General features: G+C 44.0%; 1 protein-coding gene and 1 pseudogene across 2 annotated transcripts in view; both read left to right on the forward strand.

The window, feature by feature from the left end:
- MYO5B (myosin VB) overlaps positions 1-25,829 on the forward strand; it is a 394,698-nt gene that overhangs the window by 240,619 nt on the left and 128,250 nt on the right. For both annotated transcript variants that reach the window (XM_073619562.1, XM_073619572.1), the window contains exons 10-13: positions 3,465-3,730; positions 16,062-16,143; positions 19,340-19,480; positions 21,646-21,768. In XM_073619562.1, the coding sequence (XP_073475663.1) occupies positions 3,465-3,730; positions 16,062-16,143; positions 19,340-19,480; positions 21,646-21,768 (612 nt within the window). The remainder of the gene's footprint in view (positions 1-3,464; positions 3,731-16,061; positions 16,144-19,339; positions 19,481-21,645; positions 21,769-25,829) is intronic.
- Positions 25,686-25,805, forward strand: LOC141124343 (U2 spliceosomal RNA; annotated as a pseudogene).

Raw genomic sequence — 25,829 nt, forward strand, 5'->3', positions numbered from 1 at the left:
AGAGTAAGCAACTTTCATTCAATGAATTGACTTTGTGTGTTATCGATCACAGCATATTAATGGCGGATTGTCCCAGAGCAATTCATTAGGAGAAATACTTTACCGCAATACATTTGTCACCCCTGTTGTTAGCGCTATAAAAGTGACATTTCACTGAATTATTAGTCCTAGAAATGGTCCTGATTCTAATAGTGATCCTCACCCACACCGATACGGCTTTATTGTGTTCTACGGGACCCATAAACATCAATTCGAGGTCCGTATATACAAGACAGAGGAACATTCATTGACAGACACAGTATACAAATTCCTCCTACAGCCCAATTCCACAATTATTTATTATATGAAATCTCGCCTTAACCACTTCAATACCGGCCACTTTCACCCCCTTCCCGCCCAGGACAGTTTTCAGCTTTCAGTTCTGTCGTATGACAATTGCGCGGTACCTAAAACTACATTTGTATCATAGTGTTCACACGACTAGAGCTTCATTTTGGTGGTATTTAATCACCACTGGGTTTTTATTTTTTGTTAAATAAACGAAAAAAGGCTGAAAATATTTAAAAAAAAAATAAAAAATTTCTTCGTTTTCTATTATAAAATTTTGCAAAGAATTGTTCTTCATAAATTTAGGCCAAACTGTATTCTGCCACATTTCTTCGGTTGACCACTTGCCCGACCGCTGCACACCGACATACATCGGCGCAAAGGCAGCAGTGGGCAAATGGGCGTACCTGTACGTCCCCTTTTAATTGGCGGGGCTAGCAGGCGTGCGTGCTCGCCCTCCGCGTACAGCGTGCCCCGTGAGATCGGCAGACTCAATGTCTGCCGGTCTCCTGGCGATCGTGTCACAGAGCCGCAGAATGGGCTATTTAATGGGCTTTACTATGTAAACAAGGCATTTCCCCGTTCTGCCTAGTGTGATTACAGAGATCACCGCTCCCTGTCATCGGGAGCAGTGATCGCTGTCATGTGAGTTGAAGCCCATCCCCCCCCCCCACAGTTAGAATCACTCCCTAGGACACACTTAACCCCTTGATCTCCCCCTAGTGTTTAACCCCTTCCCTGCCAGTGTCATTTATACAGTAATCAGTGCATTTTTATAGCACTGATCGCTGTATAAATGACAATGGTCCCAAAATAGTTTCAAAAGTGTCCGATGTGTCCGCCATAATGTCGCAGTCATGATAAAAATCGCAGATCGCCGCCATTACTACTGAAAAAAAAATTATTTTATATTTTTTTTCCTTACATTTTTTTTTTTTTTTTTTTTACGATTTTTACAATTCAAAGCAAATTTACACTCACCGGCCACTATATTAGGTACACCTTGCTAGTACCGGGTTGGACACCCATTTGCCTTCAGAACTGCCTTCATTCTTGGTGGCATAGACTCAACAAGGTGTTGGAAACATTCATCAGAGATTTTGCTCCATAGTGACCTGATAACATCACACAGTTGCTGCAGATTTGTTGGCTGCACATCCATAATGCGAAGCTCCCGCTCCACCACATCCCAAAGGTGTTCTATTGGATGAGATGTGGTGAGTTTGGAGGCCATTGGAGTACAGGGACCTCATTGTCCAGTGGTGAGATGATTTGATCTTTGTGACATGGTGTATTAACCTGCTGGAAGGAGCCATCAGAAGATGGGGACACTGTAGTCATAAAGGGATGGACATGGTCAGCAACAATACTCAGGTAGGCCGTGGGGTTTTAAACTATGCTCAGGTGGTACTGAGGGGCCCAAAGTGTGCCAAGGAAATCTCCCCCCCACCATTACACCACCACCACCAGCCTGAACCGTTGATACAAGGCAGGATGGATCCATGATTTCATGTTGTTTACTATAAATTCTGACCCGACCATCTGAAATCGAGATTTATCAGACCAGGCAACATTATTCCAAATTTCTATTGTCCAATTTTGATGAACCTGTGCGAATTGTAGCCTTTACTTTCCTGTTCTTAACTAACCGGAGAGGCACCCGGTGTGGTCTTCTGCTGCTGTAGCCCATCTGCTTCAAGGTTCGATGTGTTGTGCGTTCAGAGATGGTATTCTGCATACCTTGGGTGTAACGAGTGGTTATTTGAGTTACTGTTACCTTTCTATCATCTGGAACCAGCCTTCCCATTCTCCTCTGACCTCTGATATCAACAAGGCATTTTCCTCCACACAACTGCCGCTCACTGGATATTTTCTCTTTTTCGGACCATTTTCTATAAACCCAAGAGATGGTTGTCTGTGAAAATCCCAGTAGACATAGGTGTGCACACAGGGTGTGCCAGGTGTGCCTGGGCACACCCTAATCATGCTGTGCTGCACAGATTCCCCCTGTTGTTTGGCTGTCTTAAAAGTGAGATATCAGGGGTCTGTTTAAAAGTCTGATATCAAACCAAAGCCCCCCCAATGGAGCTCCTAAAAAATTGTATAATAATATATTATTAAATAAAATTGTAAAAAATAGAAAAATTGTAAAAAAAAAATATGATAAAAAAAAAAAAAAAAAAATATGATAAATGAAAAGTATAAATAATAAAAAAAAATTTATAATTTTTTTTAAATAAAAATAATAATTAAAAAAATAAATAAATAAATATATATATATATATATATATATATATATATATATATATATATATATATATATATATATATATATATATATATATATACACATACATACACATGTGTTTGAGCTTTGGGTGCACACCCTAATGCCATGGTCTGCGCACGCCTATGCCAGTAGATCAGCAGTTTTTGAAATACTCAGACCAGCCAGTCTGGCACCAACAACCATGCCACGTTCAAAGCCACCTAAATCCCCTTTCTTCTCCATTCTGATGCTCAGTTTGAACTTCAGCAAGTCGTCTTCATCATGTCTAGATGCCTAAATGCATCGAGTTGCTGCCATGTGATTGGCTGATAAGCAATTTGTGTTACCAAGCAATTGAATAGGTTTACCTAATAAAGTGTCTGGTGCGTATATTTTTTATATAAATACGGCATATGAATATTTTGTATTCTCATATCCAGCCAGTAGGTGTAGCTCTAAGCCCCTTTTTACATGTTTGTCTATCCTTGCTTTTTTTTTATGCCTGCTGTTTACAGAGCTCAATATCTAAAGCCCCAGTGTACACACAGAACTGAATGAGTCACGACTCCCGGTTCTTGCCTGTCTGTACCAATCTTGTAGTTAGAATTTTTAATCAGAAAGAGACAGTCTGAATGCAATCAGCTTCTGTTCTTTTTTTTTTTTGTCACTGGTGCACCCTCTAATTAAATGTGTGTTTGTAAAGCAAAGTTTATATATAAGTAGTTTCATAACTTAAAGAAAAGAAAAAAAAATGATAAAACTGACAACAAAACATGGTAGTATCCTGTTAGAGTTGTAATTCTGTTCACTTGGATATAAAGTAGTATTTTTTTTTCATCCTAATAGCAATGCTCTCTCTGTTTCTTAGAAAGAGGACGAACATCTCAACCACTTTTGCACCTTGCTCGGCGTGGAGCACGACCAGATGGCGCACTGGCTGTGCCATCGGAAATTGGTCACCACATCCGAGACGTACGTGAAGAACATGGCCCTTCAGCAAGCCGTGAACGCCAGGAACGCTCTGGCCAAGCACATCTATGCTCAGCTGTTTAACTGGATCGTAAAACATGTGAACAAAGCTTTGCATACGACCATCAAACAGCACTCTTTTATTGGGGTGCTCGACATATACGGGTAAGACTTGACCCCCCCCCAGTTCTTCTCATTGTGCCCGCTAAACCCTTCAAATCTGTACTTGTATATTTGTGAATTTACACACTAAATGGAGGGATCAGTATTTGTAGGACTAGAGCTGTCTTTCTCAACTCCAGTCCTCAAGGCGCCCCAACAGGTCATGTTTTCAGGATTTCCCTCAGATGAAAGGGCTGTGGTAATTACTAAGGCAGTGAAAGTGATCAAATCACCTGTGCAAAATACTGGACAGCCTGAAAACATGACCTGTTGGGGCGCCTTGAGGACTGGAGTTGAGAAACACTGGACTATAGGATTGTCCAATAGACATGTGCACTGACAAAAAAAAGTGTTCATTTTCGTTTCATTCGTTTTTTTTTGTTTATTTCGGAAATTCGAAAAAATTCGTAAATTCGAAAATTTGGAATTCGGAAAAACAACAATTCGAATTTCCCAATTTTCGAATTTTTTCCGATTTTCAGAAATTTGAAAATCTGAAAAAAAAAAAGAAAATCAGAAAAATTCGAAATAATAACTAACTATTAAATTATAGGTACAGTGGAACCTCGGATTACGAGCATAATCCGTTCCAGGAGTATGCTTGTAATCCAAAGTACTCGCATATCAAAGCGAGTTTTCCCATTGAAGTCGATGGAAACGAAAATAATTCGTTCTGCGTTGACTTCAAAGGGATGCAATACTGCATGTGGCCAGAGGCGGGGGGGGGGCGCTGGAGAGCCTCGGAAACGGGGCAAAAGCCCTGAGGGCGCTTCAGCGGACCTCCGCAAACCTTGGAAAGACTTCCTACCCGAGATTTGCCGAGGTCAGCCGAAGTGTCCTCGGATCTTTCCATGCATTTCCGAACGGCGCGGATCGGAGACGTTCGGCTCTGCTCGGCTCCGGCGCCCCCCCCCCCCCACCTCAGGCCAAAAGCGGTACTGCACACCGCTTTGGCCTGAATCGTGCTCGTTTTGCGAGACAACACTCGCAAACCGAGTTACGATTTTTAAAAATACAGTGCTCGTATTGCGAAACGCTCGCTAACCGCGTTACTCACAATCAGAGGTTCCACTGTATTGGAATTTCCTTTCAAATTTGGCTGTTAGTGAATGTAACGAACACAAATTTATCTGAAGTTACGAATTATCTGAAATAACGAATGGCGCATCTAAACAAATGGAAATGGAACAAATTAATAAATAATAATAAAAAGGTTTTATTATTATTATTATTATTGTTGTTATTATTAGATCGTTTCGTTCCATTCGTTTAGATGCGGCATTCATTATTTCAGATAATTCGTAACTTTGGATAAATTCGTACTCGTTACGTTCACTAACAGCCAAATTTGAAAGGAAATTCCAATAATAAATATAATATAATTTAATATTTATTATAAGTTCGTTATTTCAGATTTTCGGGTTTTTGAATTTTCAGATTTTCATTCTTTGGAATCTTCAGATTTTCATTCTTATTCTTAAATTTTTTTTTTTTAAATTTATGAAATTTCGAATTTCCGAAATTTCGAATTTCGGAATTCCGAAATTTCGAAATTTTCGATCTTCGAAATTTGATCATTTGGAAATTCGGGAATTCGTAATTTCGGAAATTGAAAAATTCGGAAATTTTTGGAAATCTCGGAAAAACTAATTCGGAACTAAACGAATTGCACATGTCTATTGTCCAACTGGCATACCTTTCATCTGTCTTAGGTGGAAAGAAAGGTAATATTTTGTATCAACGTTATTGGGTAAAAGGCACTCCCTTGTCACACCCGTTGCCTCGCCTCCATCACTCTTCCATGTTTTTTGAGGCTAGATTCATGCCTTTTATAATAAGTTTACAGTTAAGGGCCTAGTCTTAAGCTGGGTTCACACGGATTGAAATTTCAGCCGGTTCAGCAGGAACCGGGCAAATTTTAGTCTGTGTGGAGCCCTCTCTGTTCAATAGAAGCCTATCATTAGACTTGCTTCTGTCGAACGGTCCTGCTGAATAACCAGCATTCGATCGACAATCAGCATTCAGCTGCTACACTGATCAGTGTATTCTGACGGGGTGGTGAGCAACCCCTGCAACCACATTGCTTGTGTGGATGCAGTAATCTGTGAGTTTTGATTTAAACTTTAAACCCATGATTGCTGTGCAATGCACGCGATTAAGACACAATACCCTGTTTCCCCTAAAATAAGACCTAGTATGATTGGCAGTGATGACTGCAATATAAGCCCTACCCCCCAAATAAGCCCTACCCTTTTTCTCCCAAAATAAGCCCTACCCTGAAAATAAGACCTACAAGGACTTTAACTATGGCTTATTTGGGGGGTAGGGCTTATATTGCAGCCATCACCGACAATCATGCTAGGTCTTATTTTCGGGGAAACAGGGTAGTACAGCAATTACAGGTTTAACCACTTCTGGCCCGCCGCACGCCGATATACGTCTTAACTTGAAGAGGAATATCGTTGCTATGGCAGCAGCTAGCTGCCATAACCCTGGTATCCTCTTCATCGGCCGGTGGTCCGATTCCCGATAATAGTAGTCTCTGCTGCGGATTCGCCGCAAGATCACTTTTATCGGCGGCGGGAGAGGGTCGTCCAGCCCCCCCCCCCCCCTCCCCCCCGACGTGCTCTGGTGCCCTCCGCCGCCTACCAAAGCCGTCGGCAGCGGCGGAGGCGATCAGATCCTTCTCGGTGTTATGTATGGAGACGATTGAGGGGAAGATGGCCCCCACCCATCTCCATACCATTGCAGGGCGGAAGCGACATCAAAATGTCACTTCCGCCCATAGCTGTTAAAGGGCCCTGATTGTCCTATGAGGCTGCAGGACCCCTGACCCTCTGTCTGGACAGTGCTGATTGGCCCTGTGCTGATTACATGCACTCTCCCAGGAAAGGAAAAAAAAAAAACTTTCTAGCAATACACACAAAACTAAGCATGTACAGAGGCATTCCCCAAGGCTCTGTACTATCAGGAGATGGATTGGGGACAGTAAAAGAAGGGGAGGATCAGAGAAGACACAATGCAGAGTATTAACCCCTTTAGGTTCCACAGTGAGTATAACAAGCATGCTTTACTGCATATACAGACTGATTTTACTGTTGTGGGTTTGGTAACACTTTAACATCATCAAATCCCTGACACACAATTATGAATATGTTATCACAGCCATCCATACCACCAGGCGCTGATAATAATATATCTAAAGCCATTTTTTTTTTTTTTTTTTGTGGATAAGTAAAATTGCCAAAATGGTGTCAAGGTGTTACCTTTTAGGTACACTTTAATATCTTTTCAGGGTGCCTCTGTGTCCAGCTATTCCTGGCTATCCATCCACTTAACATGGCTCCTTCTTTCTCCTCGGAGTCCGGTGACCTTTTAGAAATGCGCACGTCCCGCAGCTTTGTACATTTATTCGGTCAGCGGACTCCTTGGTGAACGGTAATACCGGCAGCAGGGGGTACAGTTGTTCCATTTCTAATTGGATTTTGTAAGTGGGCAGTCAGCCTCGTGTGAACACTCGGGTAATTGTTCTCCTCGCTGACGCTCTCCCTGCATTTGTAGAGGTAATTAGTTAGTTAATATAAATCTTTCCTCCTTTGCTCTGCTCTGCGGGTCCATTTCATCAAGAAGGTTCGGACTCGTGCGCTGTTCCTCCTTAATTGTCCTGAGAGACTAGCCGGTCTCAGAACAGATGAATGTGCGATTTTCCTCCTGCAGTTATAAATGAACAATTAGTAAATTTGTCTCTGGATGCAGCTTTTAGCTCATTACCTGAGCTTGTTTCAGCTCTTTATAAAACCAGGAAAATGAGAAGCTTCCCGGGGAAAAAGATACAAGAGGAGCCGGTTAGAAGTCACCTATATGTTACAGTGATGACATCTCTGCTGCGTTTGAAGCCGCATGTTGTATGGCTGGTACAAGCCTAGATTGGACATGAATGGGAAATGTGGCATTTTCTTTGATGTTCATTGAGGGTCATATTCATAACCAGTGGGTATATTGCCACGTACAGGAGAATTGGACAGTAAACTGAAATAAAAAAAATAGGCCAATTACCTCTAGAGGTGCAGAAATCCTCAAACTTTTTAAACAAAAAGCAAAGGTGGCCGTTTCTCAGAAACCTTCCCCGTGGTGGTGGCGGCAGTCTGTCCCCGGGAAATGGACATCCCTGGAAGTTATTTCCTGGCTGGAGGCAGCATTCAAAAATGGCGCCAGCGTGTGCGCAGAAATTCAAGATTCTACACATCCACAGATCACTCCAGCCCTGCCATGCAAAGGGTACAAGGCAGCCTTGGTTAATGGTTAGTTCAAAAGCGCTGGCAGAGAGCCCTGCGTATGCTCGGCCATCCATTCTGCCACGCACATGCAGACTGCTCCAACCATGCTGTTTTACAATTGGATTGGGGTCATTCTGACCCCCTGAACTCTGTGTTACTTAATGATTGAGTAACACACAGAATTCAGAGGTCAGGATTAAGTAATGCAAAATCTTAATACTGAGCCCTGAACTCTGTGTGTGTTACTTAATCCTGACCCCTGAGCTCTGTGTGTTACTTACTACTGACCCCAGAGCTCTGTGTGTTACTTACTCCTGACCCCTGAGCTCTGTGTGTTACTTACTACTGACCCCAGAGCTCTGTGTGTTACTTACTCCTGACCCCTGAGCTCTGTGTGTTACTTACTCCTGACCCCTGAGCTCTGTGTGTTACTTACTCCTGACCCCTGAGCTCTGTGTGTTACTTACTCCTGACCCCTGAGCTCTGTGTGTGTTACTTACTCCTGACCCCTGAGCTCTGTGTGTGTTACTTACTCCTGACCCCTGAGCTCTGTGTGTGTTACTTACTCCTGACCCCTGAGCTCTGTGTGTGTTACTTACTCCTGACCCCTGAGCTCTGTGTGTGTTACTTACTCCTGACCCCTGAGCTCTGTGTGTGTTACATAATCCTGACCCCTGAGCTCTGTGTGTGTTACTTACTCCTGACCCCTGAGCTCTGTGTGTTACTTACTCCTGACCCCTGAGCTCTGTGTGTTACCTACTCCTGACCCCTGAGCTCTGTGTGTTACTTACTCCTGACCCCTGAGCTCTGTTTGTTACATAATCCTGACCCCTGATCTCTGTGTGTTACTTACTCCTGACCCCTGAGCTCTGTGTGTTACATAATCCTGACCCCTGTGCTCTGTGTGTTACATAATCCTGACCCCTGAGCTCTGTGTGTTACATAATCCTGACCCCTGAGCTCTGTGTGTGTTACATAATCCTGACCTCTGAGCTCTGTGTGTGTTACTTAATCCTGACCCCTGAGCTCTGTGTGTTACTTACTCCTGACCCCTAAGCTCTGTGTGTGTTACTTAATCCTGACCCCTGAGCTCTGTGTGTTACTTAATCCTGACCCCTGAGCTCTGTGTGTTACTTACTCCTGACCCCTGAGCTCTGTGTGTTACATAATTCTGATCCCTGAGCTCTGTGTGTGTTACTTACTCCTGACCCCTGAGCTCTGTGTGTGTTACATAATCCTGACCCCTGAGCTCTGTGTGTTACTTACTCCTGACTCCAGAGCTCTGTGTGTTACTTACTCCTGACCCCTGAGCTCTGTGTGTTACTTACTCCTGACCCCTGAGCTCTGTGTGTTACTTACTCCTGACCCCTGAGCTCTGTGTGTTACTTACTCCTGACCCCTGAGCTCTATGTGTGTTACTTACTCCTGACCCCTGAGCTCTGTGTATTACATAATCCTGACCCCTGAGCTCTGTGTGTGTTACATAATCCTGACCCCTGAGCTCTGTGTGTGTTACTTACTCCTGACCCCTGAGCTCTGTGTGTTACTTACTCCTGACCCCTGAGCTCTGTGTGTTACTTACTCCTGACCCCTGAGCTCTGTGTGTTACTTACTCCTGACCCCTGAGCTCTGTTTGTTACATAATCCTGACCCCTGAGCTCTGTGTGTTACTTACTCCTGACCCCTGAGCTCTGTGTGTTACATAATCCTGACCCCTGTGCTCTGTGTGTTACATAATCCTGACCCCTGTGCTCTGTGTGTTACATAATCCTGACCCCTGAGCTCTGTGTGTTACATAATCCTGACCCCTGAGCTCTGTGTGTGTTACATAATCCTGACCTCTGAGCTCTGTGTGTGTTACTTAATCCTGACCCCTGAGCTCTGTGTGTTACTTACTCCTGACCCCTGAGCTCTGTGTGTGTTACTTAATCCTGACCCCTGAGCTCTGTGTGTTACTTACTCCTGACCCCTGTGCTCTGTGTGTTACTTACTCCTGACCCCTGAGCTCTGTGTATTACATAATCCTGACCCCTGAGCTCTGTGTGTTACATAATCCTGAGCTCTGTGTGTGTTACATAATCCTGACCCCTGAGCTCTGTGTGTGTTACTTAATCCTGACCCCTGAGCTCTGTGTGTTACTTACTCCTGACCCCTGAGCTCTGTGTGTTACTTACTCCTGACCCCTGAGCTCTGTGTGTTACTTAATCCTGACCCCTGAGCTCTGTGTGTTACATAATCCTGAGCTCTGTGTGTTACATAATCCTGACACCTGAGCTCTGTGTGTTACTTAATCCTGACCCCTGAGCTCTGTGTGTTACTTACTCCTGACCCCTGAGCTCTGTGTGTTACATAATTCTGACCCCTGAGCTCTGTGTGTGTTACTTACTCCTGACCCCTGAGCTCTGTGTGTGTTACATAATCCTGACCCCTGAGCTCTGTGTGTTACTTAATCCTGACCCCTGAGCTCTGTGTGTCACTTAATCCTGACCCCTGAGCTCTGTTTGTGTTACTTAATCCTGACCCCTGAGCTCTGTGTGTGTTACATAATCCTGACCCCTGAGCTCTGTGTGTTACTTAATCCTGACCCCTGAGCTCTGTGTGTTACTTAATCCTGACCCCAGAGCTCTGTGTGTTACTTAATCCTGACCCCAGAGCTCTGTGTGTCACTTAATCCTGACCCCTGAGCTCTGTGTGTTACTTACTCCTGACCCCTGTGCTCTGTGTGTTACATAATCCTGACCCCTGAGCTCTGTGTGTTACTTAATCCTGACCCCAGAGCTCTGTGTGTTACTTAATCCTGACCCCTGAGCTCTGTGTGTGTTACTTACTCCTGACCCCTGAGCTCTGTGTGTTACATACTCCTGACCCCTGAGCTCTGTGTGTGTGTTAACCACTTGACCTCTGGAAGATTTACCCCCATAAATTTTTTGCTATACGGCACTGACAATTGCGCGGTCATGCAATACCGTACATAAATTAAATTTATGTCATTTTTTTTCCCCACAAATAGAGATTTCCTTAGGTGGTATTTAATCACTTCTGGGTTTTTTATTTTTTGCGCTATTAACAAAAAAAAAACAACAATATTTTCTACTTCCTGCTATAAAATATATCCAATTAAAACATTTAAAAAAATCAAATTTCTTCATAAATTTAGGCCTATATGTATTCTGCTACATATTTTTAGTAAAAAAATCCCAATAAGCGTATATTGATTGGTCTACAAAAAAAAAAAAAAGTATATATACTGGAATTTGTATTTATTTTTATACTAGTAATGGTGGCATTCATCGACTTATAAGAAGGACTTTGATATTGCGGCGTACTATCTGACACTAACACTTTGTGGAAACCAGTGACACTATTACAGTGACAGTGCACATATTTAGCACTGATCACTGTATTATTGACACTGGCTGGGAAGGCGTTAAACATCTCTAGGGCGATCAGTGGGTTAAATGTGCGCCTAGCCAGTGTTTATGTGTACACAATGTGGTGCTTTTACTAAGTGAAAAAGAGTTCTACGTGTTACTTAATCCTGCACTCTGCACATTCCTAATGCTGACCCTTGAACTCTGTGCTTTACACACTCTTGACCCATAGAAGCATAGGTTCATATTTAATTTAACCATACCCTTTTAAGCCCCATTCGCTGTTACATAAATTTGGCAACACCCACAGCGACGTTTCAATAGTCAGTGGTAGCAAAAATGCGGTCATCTAAGGCACTGCTGCCTCAGCGGTCAGTGGTAGAAAGAATAGCGCCCTATCTTTGGGGCCAGTGGGAGAAATCGTTTCCTATTTGTTGGTGTCAGTGGGGGAGTAGTGTCCCTTCATTGGTGTCATTTGGGATTTGAAAGCCCCCACAGCACTGGTGCTCAGTGGTCACTCTTTGTATATGCTTCATGTGCTGCACTGCTTCCTACTGGCCAGACGACGTCACAGCTGGAACTATGTGGGCACCATTGGGCAACTTATCTCTCTGCCAATCGGTGTTGGCAAAGGTACACTGCTGGGTGCTGAAATTCTGTCACATACAGACAATGAGTGAGCCCTCTATAACCTCTAAGATCTGACTTGTGACAGAGATCTCCAGTTACAGGTTTTACCTTTGGCACTGTTTACTGGCAAAACCTGATATTGTAATACAACAGAAACCATTGTCAGGGCCCATTTATACCTTTGTTCAAACTTTACAGTGCTCATTGCAATGATGTGAATGGGCCCTGCCTGGTGAACCACAAATCTCGATCTTTCCCCCGCTTCTCAATGTCCCTCTCCACATGTATCTCTTGGGAGATGTAGTTCTGGGGGCATGCCGATGTGAATATGACCTGACCTTTTAGTAGCTACGCCTACAAGAATTTTCCAAGCCTGACAATGTCACAGGGAGATAAAAAAACAGTTTTTCACTAAAGGATCAATAGAAACATAGGGGGAGGCTTTTGGTTAAATTTGGGTCATGCCAATGCAAATCTTTAAGCAGGACCTGATCTGTGGAAGTTGTAACCAAAAAAGGACAAGAAGACGACAAAGGGATGGTCACCAGTATGGGCTGCACGCTCCTTATAGCTGATCTTTCCTCATTACTGACTTACCATGCCTTGTAATGCTTTGCGTGGTGCCAGCCATCTTGGTAGTTGAACGGGGCTTTGCTTCCTCATGTTGGCTTTGCTTCCTCATGTCAGCATTGCTTCCACTTTAATGACTGCTGATCTGATGAATGATCAGGTAATATTCTAGTAGCAGGAGAGGTTTAGAAAGCATTGATCCACAGAATAGATGAAGCAGGGAGATTCTTGCCATGTGCAAGTCCTCAGGTACAGCTTCCTCTCCAGCAAAGATAACAGTGAGCTGCACATCAGTGACATCACCACTGCTTGATTTCAGGTCCTCTTCAGGCATGAAATAATTTTACCCGAGAGCCACCACGTTGCATCAGACCATGCGCCCAAACTCATTTAAGAAAGTAGAGCTGTAACAATATAAAATGACATCAGTAGTTATTTCCTGGGCTTCACTAACGCTGCAAGCAGCCCAAAATCTCATTATGCACAAAGGCTGGGATTATTTTATAAATATACTGTAATTAATATATTAGCAAGATTGAAACCTAAGAACACGGAGGAGCAGAACAATCTGTGTTATGGTACAACGGTCTTGCTCATCTATTTATGTTCCACTGGCGTTCCAGAGATGCACAGACAATCCTTTTCTGTAAGTAAACTGTCTCTGTGCTGTACAGCTCAATGGCTGCATTGCACTTTGTCACTGCCCCGTAGCGATCACCGCCAAAGATTCTTCATGTGAGCAATCTCAAGGAGAGCAAAAGTCTTTTTAAAGCTAATCTCTAGGCAGATATAAAAGACACAAATGAATGCAGATCTGTAGTCATTAATAAGGATTAGTCTGGTATGAATATTAAGGGGAACCCCGAACCAAAATTTAAAAAAAAATTGTGTGGGGGGTCCCCCCAAAATCCATACCAGGCCCTTCGGGTCTGGTATAGATATTAAGGGGAACCCTGCATCAATTTTTTTTTTTAATTTTTAAATTCATACCAGACCCCCAGGGGACATGTATCAATGCAAATAAAAGTTTCCAATTAAAATCTCTTCAGGTCTGGTATGGATTTTAAGGGGAACCCCGCGCCAAAATAATAAAAAATGGTGTAGGGTCCCCCCAAAATCCATACCAGACCCGTATCCGAGCATGCAACCTGGCAGGCCACAGGAAAAGAGGGGGGGTGAGAGAGCCCCCCCCTCCTGAATCATACCAGACCACATGCCGTCAACATGGGGGGGTGCTTTGGAGTCACCCCCAAAGCACCTTGTCCCCATGTTGATGGGGAGAAGAGCCTCATCCCCACAACCCTTACCCAGTGGTTGTGGGGGTCTGCGGGCAGGGGGCCTATCGGAATCTGGAAGCCTCCTTTAACAAGGGGACCCCCAGATCCCGCCCCCCTATGTCAATTGGTAACGGGTACATTGTACCCCTACCAATTCACAAAAAAGTTTCAAAAATAGTAAAAATGATGAGACACTTTGGGGCAAGTCCTTTATTAAAAAATAAAAATGTCCCGCGATGTAAATCCATCTCACACCGCCCGACGAACCGAAAAAAGAAAGAAAAAATAAACCGCAACTGCTCCACCGATGGGAGGCTCCCGATGAGTGGCGCTTCTTCTCGATGACCCCGCCCCCCCGACGGCATGTGACCTCAGAGGAAGGTGGGGTCACTCGTTTATGTCACCGAGTGGCCCCGCCCTCAGCTATATAACAGCTGTCATCGAGAAGAAGCGTCAATCGGCGGGAGCCTCCCATGGAGGCGGAGCTGTTGCGGCTTTATCTTTTTCCATCCGGCGGCGTGAGATGGATTTACCTTGCGGGAATTTTTTTTTTTAAATAAAGGACTTGTCCCAAAGTGTCTCCTGTCATTTTTACTATTTCAGACACTTTTTTTGTGAATTGGTAGGTGTACAATGTACCCATTACCAATTCACATGGGAGGGGGCTGGGATCTGGGGGTCCCCTTGTTAAAGCGGGCTTCCAGATTCCGATAAGCCCCCCTGCCTGCAGACCCCTACAACCACCGGGCAAGGGTTGTGGGGATGAGACCCTTGTCCCCATCAACATGGGGACAAGGTGCTTTGGGGGTGACTCCAAAACACCCCCCCCATGTTGAGGGCATGTGGCCTGGTATAGTTCAGGAGGGGGGGGCGCTCTCTCGCTCCCCCTCTTTTCCTGCGGCCAGCCTGGTTGCGTGCTCGGATAAGGGCCTGGTATAGATTTTGGGGGGACCCCTATGCCATTTTTTTTTTTTTTATTTGGCGCATGGTTCCCCTTAATATCCATACCTGACCTGAAGGGCCTGGTATGGATTTTGGGGGGACCCCACGCAATTTTCTAAAAAATTTTGGTTCATGTTCGTGTCCCATAGACTATAACGGTGTTCCGCGGCTTTCGAATTTGCTGCGAACACCGCATAATGTTCGCTGTTCAGCGAACACTCGATGTTCGAGTCGTACTTGCGCTCGACTCGAACATCGGGCTCTTCCCTAGTCATTAATATGCCATGATACATAAATAGCGTGTATATACTGTGTGTGTGTGTGTAATATATATATATATATATATATATATATATATATCTCCTCGACTACTGCAACTCCATCCTCATTGGATTACCTATAGTCTATTCCCCCTTCAGTTCATAATGAATGCTGCTGCAGGACTCATCCACCCTACCAACCATTCAATGTCCTCAGCCCCTTTCTGCCAATCCCTCCATGGCCTTCCACTCACCCAACGAATAAAATTCAAAGTACTAACAATGATTTACAAAGCCTTCCATAACTCTGCCCCCAGCTACATCTCTAACCTAGTCCCAAAATACCAACCAAGTCGCTCTCTTCGGGCCTCTAAAAACCTCCTTCTTTTTAGCTCCCTCCTCCCATGCTTACCTCCAGGATTTCTCCAGCGCTTCTCCCATCCTTTGGAACTCCCTACCCCAATCTGTCCGACTGTCCCCCAATCTATCCATCTTTAGACGATCCCTGAAAAACCTTCTGTTTTTAAAGAAGCTTATCCTGCTTCTAACTAATACTGCGCTCACTGCGCTCACCTCTGTGGGTGATTAGCTGTCCCTGTCCGGAGGATTCAACTCTTCTTCCCTGTCTTTTCTTAGGGCTTCTGGGATGGATCAGAGCGATTCTGATTGGACAAAGTGGTCACATGCCAGCAGATGGTTGATGTCTTTTTATAAAAGTGCCATGGTTGATTTACAAATGCAAATATATTCTAATAAATGTAAAGCTTGCATGCATTATCTTGTAACAGTTGCTAAAAAAACACCAATGCCGTTCTGCAGTAAACCCCCAACAGTAACGTTCCCAGGATCAGACAGCGGTGTGTGCGGTGCCACAGATTTTTGTGATTCACTGCAGACACGTCTGCTGGCTCCTCACCTTAGGAGTTAATGGTCTGGAATATTGCAGAATGTTATTTGTATTTGATGCCGTGTCCTCCTCACTGCTGATCATTCACAATTCTTTGCAGGTTTGAAACATTTGAAATAAACAGCTTTGAACAATTCTGCATCAATTACGCCAATGAAAAGCTACAGCAGCAATTTAACTCGGTGAGTCAGTGGTAACAGTCTCCATCCATAAGTAATGGAAAGTCTGAGCTGTGCTTTTTTTTTCTTGTTTCATCCTGAGTTTGTCGTCTTCAGTACTAAGAAAAACATCTTTTTTTATCAGTTGCATAAAAATATAAGAAATATTGCCTGTGGCCTTTTTCATATTTACCACTTGCAGTTGCCAGCTGCTGAATTCTAACCTGTTTCTTCAAGCTTAGCAGTGCTTTGAAATAGAGCTAGAGAGCAGGGGAGATCAGATTACACCCAAAGCAAAATGACTCAGAATAAAGACACACCCATCCTTCTTTCTTAGGCAGGCCATACACTAGATTGCCAAAAGTATTGGGATGCCTGCCTTTACACGCACATGAACTTTAATGGCACCCCAGTCTTAGTCCGTAGGGTTCAATATTGAGTTGGCCCACCCTTTGCAGCTATAACAGCTTCAACTCTTCTGGGAAGGCACTGATGTGAATGAGAAGGCCTGGCCCGCAGTCTCCACTATGATTAATCCCAAAGGTGTTCTATCGGGTTGGGGTCAGGACTCTGTGCAGGCCAGTCAAGTTCCTCCACCCCAAACTCGCTCTTCCATGTCTTTATGGTCCTTGCTTTGTGCACTGGTCCAAATCATTTGGTGGAGGGTGGATTGCATCCAATCTGAGCGCGGCTTTCTGTTCCACTGCCCAAAAATCGATTGCCATAGGTAGACGGGGTGGCTGTCCAATCATCGCGTGACAAGGGGCGGGGCTGCACTATGATGCGACTGAGCAGCGGAAGGAGCAGTGAGGAGTAAGGATGAGCTCCGGCGTGTTTGAATGCTGAACGTACAAAGCTCGCCAGGAAGTCGGCACGGCACAGCGCTAATCACAATCAGTGAGACATTTCCTGATGTGCGGCTGCAGAGATCGGGAAATGTCTCCCTACCTGTGATTAGCGCTGCGCCGTGCCGACTTCCTGGCGGACTCAGCACGTTCAGCATGCAAACACGCCGGAGCTCATCCTTAGTGAGGAGTCCGGAGTGCTGAGCAGTGAATGTCTTTAATCAGCAGAGAGCGGACTGAGGTAACCGGAGAGCCACAAGTACTGGTATTTCCTGGCACTGCCACCCTGGGGACACCATGAGTTCAAATACCAAGATATTACCACCCTGGGGACAACGGGAGTAGAGGTACCCAGATATTACCACCCTGGGGGCACCATGAGTACAAATACCCAGATATTACTACCCTGGGGGCACCATGAGTACAAATACCCAGATATTACCACCCTGGGGGCACCATGAGTACAAATACCCAAATATTACCACCCTGGGGACAGCATGAGTAGAGATACCCAGATATTACCACCCTGGGGGAACCATGAGTAGAGATACCCAGATATTACCACTCTGGAGGAACCATGAGTACAAATACCCAGATATTACCACCCTGGGGAAACCATGAGTACAAATACCCAGATATATCTAAATTATATATATATATATATATATATATATATATATTTATTTATTTAAAACTGTCCGTTTCGGTTTTCGGCCAAGTGCATCCTGAATTTTCGGTTTCGGTCCAGAATTTTCATTTCAATGCACCACTAGCTTCAGTACAACCAGCCTGCCCATAGATGGATCATTAGCTGGTTCCTGCTGACTTTAGAAGAAACATAACCCGGATTAATTTCTTGTACTGTCAATATGCATTCAGACACATGCTTTGCAAAGTGAGTGTCATGGATGTACCCTGTAATAAATGCCGTAAAATAATTACAATAATTGACAAGTGATTTGCAATATCAGTTTTTAAATTTAAAGCACAACTCGGGGCAAATTAAAAATGATCTCTTGCGGTGGGGCTGTGACCGCACTGAAAGGACTTCTTGCTCATTTAGGTCTTGGGGGAAAAATAAAAAGAGATGTTCTTACCCGACCCTCTGCTCCTCCCCGCAGCTATTTATAAAAGTCATATATGTGCAATATCAGTTAAAGTGGATGTAAACCCGAAATTTTTTTTTTTATATATCATACTGTAGAGTATAAGATTTCCTATCATTTGAGCCCAGTCTTGCCACACAGAGTTAATCCATCTCTGAGCAATCCTCTTTTATTGTTCAGTGAGATAAATCTTAACAAACTGAGAAATACTTTGTCAAATCCTCCCCCTTGCTGTGAGTGACAGGTGATTTACATATCTTGTGCACTAGCCTAAGACATGCATTATTTTTTAATTCCCTCCCCCACTCCTTTCTTCAGCAGCTCTGCAAGGATTGGCTGTTCCACACCTCAGCATGATTTGGCATGCTGAAGTCATGTGGTTACTTTCCTGTCTTTTCACTGGATGTTAGAGATCATAGCAGAAGTTCAGTGTTAGAAATACACAGGAGAAAATGCATATTGACAAGGGGAGTGTAGAGGTGGGCGGGGAGTCTACTGACATCACGACTCCACCCACCGAGCTCCAGACAACAGACCCGCCCACAGAATCTGCAGTTTTTGGGTCTAATAACAGACAAAGGGGAGACATTTGACAGGTAAAGATACATGCTGGAGGCGTGTATATCCTTATAGATAACTCCTATGGCAGGAGTTTAGAAAGGATGACATTGGGTTTACATCCACTTTAAATGTTAAAATGTGTACTAACTAAAAATTTGTATTTCTCTTTTAAAAAAAAAATCCATTCCCATCAGATTTAGACCTAACAGTATTATGCCCCGTACACACGGTCAGATTTTCCGACAATAAATGTTCGACGGGAGCTTGTTGTCAGAAAATTCCGACCGTGTGTAGGCTCCATTTGACGTTTTCCATCAGAATTTCCGACAAACAAAATTTGAGAGCTGGATCTCAAATTTTCCGACAACAAAATCCGTTGTCGGAAATTCCGAGCGTGTGTCCACAATTCCGACGCACAAAGTTCCACGCATGCTCGGAATCAAGCAGAAGGAGCCGCACTGGCTATTGAACTTAATTTTTCTCATCTCGTCGTACTTGTTGTACGTCACAGAGTTCTTGACGTTCGGAATTTCCAACAACATTTGTGCGACCGTCTGTATGCAAGACAAGTTTGAGCCAACATCCGTTGGAAATAAATCCAGGATTTTGTTGTTGGAAAATCCTATGGTGTGTACAGGGCATAAGAAGGGTGGTGTCCAGTGTGAAATGGAATGGTGTTTTGTTGAGTAATCCCTCTTCTTTTTATAGCATGTATTTAAACTGGAACAAGAGGAATACATGAAGGAACAGATCCCTTGGACCCTTATTGATTTCTATGATAATCAACCCTGCATTGACCTGATCGAGGCAAAACTCGGCATTCTGGACCTTTTGGATGAGGAGTGCAAGGTAGGATGTGGTGTACTTTTGTATTTATCATAGTATGTCTGCATGGACTTTTATATTTGCCTGAAGGTCCACCTTAAAGGCAACCTGTGGACAGGCTATGGACATTACAATATTTAGTTTTCTCAGCAGCTCAGCTCTCCCCTCCCAGCAGTGACACAGCAGCTCATCACCCTCTGCTCTATCCTCCCAGCAGATACTCGGCAACTTCACTCACCCTGCTTTGCCCCCATCCCCTGCACTCCCTGTGCTCCACCTTATAGTAAAGAATCAGAAGCATAGCTTACCCGGCCCCCTCTCCCAACAGTGATCAGGCAGCTCAGCTGCAACTCAGAAGCTCAACTCAACCTAATCCCCCCCACTTTCCTACCATTCATTCATTCATTCATCCACCATTCATAGAGCGCTATCATTCATGGAAGCTATAGTACAGCTTCTATATACAGTGGAACCTTGGATTACGAGTATAATCCGCTCCAGGAGAATGCCTGTAATCCAAAGCACTCGCATATCAAAGCGCGTTTCCCCATAGAAGTCAATGGAAACTCAGATAATTTGTTCCACAGTGATAGAGCTGATCAAAGTGCTTAAAGGGGAACTGTAGTCTGCTCATATAATTTGCTATGAATAAGCGCCATGATAGGACGTGAAACGCGTTAGCTATTTTTTCCTGTTCTTCCCTGTACATGAGGTGACTGCATTTGGAGTTTATTTTTCCATATCAATAAAGATCCCTTCTATGGTGTGCGGCCGTCCAGGATCTTTTTCTTTCCTCAAGCTTGTGCAGAGCCAGCACCTGTGAGTTCTATTAGGGTGGGTGTCTTGTTACGGATTTGAGAAATTGGAGCAGCAATTTTATTTTTTATTTTGCTTTATGCTCACATAATTTGTAATAAAAACATCTTTGCCATTCTGAAGCTTCCCTCCAACCACTTTGCATATTATTTTATATACAGTGGAAGCTTGGATTACGAGTATAATCCGTTCCTGGAGAATTCTTGTAATCCAAAGCACTTGCATATCAAAGCGAGTTTCCCCATAGTAGTCAATGGAAATGAAGATAATTCGTTCCAGAGTGACTTCTATTGTGAGCAGTACCGCATGTGGCCAGAGGTGCACTCGGAAACACTCGGAGAGGCTCGGGAACTGAGTGTTTCCGAGTGGCTCCGTGTGGCTCCGAGCGGCTCCGAATGTCACCGGCGCCCCCGTGCCTCTGGCCAAATGCGGTACTGCACACCGCAGAGGCTTGAAACCTGCTCGTTTTGCGAGACAACGCTCGCAAACCGCATCATGATTTAAAAAAAAATAATAGCTCGTATTGCGAAACGCTCGTTAACCGCGTTACTCGCAATCCGAGTTATTACTGTATGGAGAAGTCAGCACCCACAACAAGCGCATATGACAGGTTGTATTCTCCCCCCCTCCCTGCAGCACAAAAGACTACTGCTGCGGGCGTATGGGGGAGGGTGAGGAGAGAACTTCAGACTAAGACCGCAGCCAGTAGCACAAGGGACACTTCTCATGTAATGTAAGTACTGTCCCTTATGTTGATTAAAAAAAACAAATAATAAAAAAAAAAAAACTAAAACAAAACATAGGCTTTAAATTAAACTGATTTAGTGAATAATGCCGGCCATACACGGTTCGAAATTTCGAAAGAATTTCCTTTCAAAAGTCATATCAAAGAATTTTCGTACGAATTTCGCACCATTAGTGGGCTACAACAACGCCCGATTTTCGTGCGGCAATCAAATTTGAGGAATTAGACATGTTGGAAATTTTTTGAAAAACGAACGATTTTCTAATCAATGATGGCAGAATCGTGCGAGAAATGTAATAAGAAAAGAAGATTCCCGCCCACGAAAAGTCTTCTCTGTAGCAACATGCGGTGAAATTGAAGGCTTGGTCGGCCGAATTTCGAAAAATCAATGGTGGCACCATCGGATCACAAAAAGAACAAACTTTCTGATTTTGAAAGGAAAATTTGTTCGAAATTCGACCGTGTATGGCCTGCTTAAGACATTTTCAAAAGTGACAGATTTTTGTGTACACTTCTGGTCAGCTGCTTAGAAATAGCGGCATTGGTTAGGCTTATATTCCTTTTACTTTTTTTTTTTTTTTATTATTATTATTTATTTAAATTTTTAATCATTTTAATGGCTGTTTAGGTCCCCAAGGGAACAGACCAGAACTGGGCCCAGAAACTCTACGATCGGCACGGCAGTAGTCAGCACTTTAAGAAACCGCGGATGTCAAATATCTCCTTCATCATTGTGCACTTTGCTGATAAGGTAAGTGAATGGCTGTTTTGTTCCCTGGAGAAGTAACCGGACTTTTGTAAGGCTGGAGCCACACTGGTGATCTTTGATGGCTCGATCGCACTTCTAAAATCTCAGCAAATAATGGCTCATTGGCTTCAGCTCAGATCTACCCACTGAAATGGTTTTAGCAAAGGTCAGGCCATGCAGTGCTGCAAAAACTCAGTTTTCTTTTATGTAGTTTTAGTCTCAGAACTGCTTAAGGGATCATTGCAAACACAGCCTCTCATAGAGTTTGACAGGCTGCTGGCATTTGGCCTGAACGTGTCACCTGTTCCCTCCAGCTGCAGCTAAACACCCAATCCCCATGCACCAGGGCTGAACACCCAGTATGAGTGGACGGTGTCATGACCCCTGCCTCAGGTTTCCTACTCCAGGGTGGCTCCTTTCTCTTACAGCATCCTATGGAGCCACCCATGCCAGTGTATCGTCACATATGGCAACCCATCACATTTGGCTACCCGCTGGAGTGCGCATGCGTGACGCCGCCATATGCGTTTCAACACTTTTACGACAAAACAGCACACTAAAACCGTCAGTGTGACGGAGGTGACGTTGAACTGCGCTTGCGCGGTTATTATGTGGCTCCACCCCTAAGTCCAGGCTCAAGCCCCACCTACCAAGTGGACATAGAGTTAGGTTATAATTATACTGAGCAAAGCGACGCCGTGCCCGAAGTGTGGTGAGCGAAGCGAGGGGCCCTGTTGCAAAGTGGTGTCTTACTATCAATAATTATGCAGAAGAAGAGCTTGTCTGTAACGTCACTTGCGTTACATTATCTGACGGTTTCACTGCTCCGCATTGGCGTAAAAAACTTTGGAACGCATATCGGCAAGTTGCCCATGCGCAGTGCGAAATTTCTCAGTGGATCGTCACTTCCGTAGCCAAATGTGATGGGTCGCCATATGTGACGAAACACCTGCAGCAACAAGAGTTGTGTCTCTACACTGTGTGCATCCATAGAAACACACAGCCAAGTAGCCTAGGATTGCAAGGCACCCCCCCTGCTTCTTCATCCTCCTTCCCTTCTTAGCTGCTTCAGCCCCGGGAAGATTTGACCCCCTTCCTGACCAGAGCACTCTTTGCGATTCGGCACTGCGTCGCTCTAACGGACAATTGCGTGCGACGTTGCGCCCAAACAAAATTGATGTCCTTTTTTTTACACACACAGATCCCAGTTCTCCGTGTGTCATCGGCGATCACGGGAGCCCAGCGGTGGTCGCGACTGCCGAGCACTCGCACCGGCGAGCGGGGGGGAGTGCGCCCCCTAGTGGCCACAGGGCGAAGCGACGTTACATAACGTCGTTTCGCCCAGCCGTGCCATTCTGCCGCAGTACAACTGCGGCGGCTGGTCGGCAAGTGGTTAAAGATAACTGATTGGCTGGAGCCTGCACTGTCCACTGTAACTCATTCCTGCAAAGACCAGGAACTCAGGAAGGCAGCACTAAAAAAGCCTGAGCCAATAACATTTAAACCCATAAACCCCAAGTGCCGGGGTAAGAATTTAAGGATCAGACTCAGAGACCAGCAGCTATAGCAGTAGAGAGGCTCCCACCGTCCAGCAGGCTAAGTACATGAGCAGGTCACCCTGACGGATGACATGGGCTCACCTGAGGCGCGGGGTCTAAGCTCTAACCGGTCTTCACCAGAAATCCCGATGGTGGCGACCAGGTGGACCAGGTTGCAGTCTTCAGGATCGCCCCACCAGGAGGTTAGCAAGCCAGGGTCAGGTAACCGATGTAGCAGGTAGGGATCTAGCAGAAGCATAGTAAACAAGCCAAAGGTCCGTAACAAGTGGTTGGAGGTGCAGGTTGAGATCAAGCAGAAGCGTAGTCGAGAAACAAGCCAAAGATCAGTAAGGAGTGGTAATGAAGATATGGACGGCAGCAGGAGTGAGAGGAACAAGATATTGGTTGGAGAGAGCACAATAATCTGGCAAACAGTATGTGCAGAGACATGGCTTAAATCAGGAAGTTCATGGGAGGAGCAAAGAGTTCAAGGTTAATCAGAAACAAGATACACGGCAGGATTATCCAAGGAATCGGGCAGGGAACTGTTCAGCATCCCCAATGGCACAGTGATAAGAGCTACAGTCAGACACCGTAGGGGTCGCAGGTTCAGATCCGGATCCTGATGGAATTTTAACAAATAGATTATTTTATTGTGCTCAGTCCTTTGCAGGGGATAAACATGTTTTCCTAATGTCTCCCTATCCAAAGTTCTGTAGTCCACAAGCTCTTCCAGGCAGAGTTGTCTTTGGAATTAGAGGCATATCCATGTGAATGGGGGAGGGGCTCAGCACATCGACTGCCAATTAGCATTTAAAGCTGAAATAAACTGTATCCGAGCACCGCAAACTGAAAACGCTATTTAATTCATTTTAAAATATTTAAAGCAATCTCCTCCATCCATATTCCCATGATTTATTTTGCTGAGTAATCACTTTGAAAAACACCTCCCTAGCATTTCTAGCTACTGCCGCCTTGAGTAAGGCCGGATGATTCATGTAGCATTTTTCTTCCTGGAATCCATCTGCCCTTCTCTCAGGCAAGCAGGAGTGTGTGCTTAGCTGGTAACGCCCCTCCTTCCCTCCTCCAGATGGAAGAACAAAATGCCCAAGAAGACTCCTGGCATGTGTGACATCATTTTAGACCTAAGCCAGAAACCAGAAAGCAGCTAAAGAAATGTAAAAAAAAAAAAAAAAGTTTAAAGACAAGTAAATAGAATATGCCTTACTATCTACCCTTTTTCCCCGAAAATAAGACCTAGCGTGATTGTCAGTGATGGCTGCAATATAAGCCCTACCCCCCAAATAAGCCCTAGTTAAAGTCCTTGTAGGTCTTATTTTCAGGGTAGGGCTTATTTGGGGGGTAGGGCTTATATTACAGCCATCACCGACAATCACGCTAGGTCTTATTTTCGGGGAAACAGGGTTATGCTAGCAGCATAAGGATTAAAATAGTTAATGTTGACTGAGAGAGCTTAGTTCTGCTCAGGGTGGATATAAATTAATGATCTTTTTTTTAAAAATAAAAAAAATCTGATTTTTTTTTAATTTAAAATCAGATTTTTTATATTACGATTTTTTTTTTTATTTTTATCAAATTTATTTTAATAAAATGCTTTTGGAGTAAAAATCTAAATCTAAAGATAATTTTCTATTTAAGATATATTAATAATTTAGTTTATTCAGCAAGAAATGGAGCTTAGTTATGTAGCATGAGGCAATATATTCTGCCATATTTACATTTTTGGTAAACTCATTCAATGAATCCAAGCTCTGCAAGCTGAGATAACATGCACTGCATTGATACATTCACACAATTTCACAGTAACCATGAAATAAAACAAAGTTCAGGAATATTCCTTTATCCCATTGCTTTGCAAATCTATGTACACTACAAACTGTATGATTGTATCGGTTCTGATATCGCTGTTTTACTAACCTGACAGATTATTAGTCTAAATAGGAAACCTTCATTTTCTTTGCAAATATTAAAGATTCTAAACTACCAGCAAGAATATGTCCTTACATTTAAAGAGCACCTGCTATTTCAGATCCATCATGGCAGCGCCTGTTAGCGGGCATCCACTCACCTGCTGCCGCCACGTCCCTCACCTTGTAGTGTCACTGCCACATCACCAGCCGTCCCATTAAAGTGAATGGGACTAAGTACAGAATAATATGTTGGCTCGTATCCTAAAAAAAAAACCACACATAGTATATATCCCTCATACTATGTATAGCAAATATGCAAACCTGAAAAGTGCAGAGATCTCACCAATCCTGAAATTATATAATAAAAATGTTGTTGTCAGATGGTTTTAACTCTCCATCATCTGCCAAAAAAACAGGCTGTCAGTTTTGGGTTAACTAACTTTCATTATTAATCACTTCTCGGCCTTTTGGCTAAGATCAAGTGTAGTATCTGTTCTTATCAGTTGCCAGAGGAGGCGCTATGCTACTCCCAAATATGGAGGGCAGATGCAAATCTGACGGTGTAATTGTCCCTGGACGGTCTGTTTCGGTAGGG

Source organism: Aquarana catesbeiana, linkage group LG01 (assembly GCF_042186555.1).
Source record: "Aquarana catesbeiana isolate 2022-GZ linkage group LG01, ASM4218655v1, whole genome shotgun sequence".
NCBI lineage: Eukaryota > Metazoa > Chordata > Amphibia > Anura > Ranidae > Aquarana > Aquarana catesbeiana.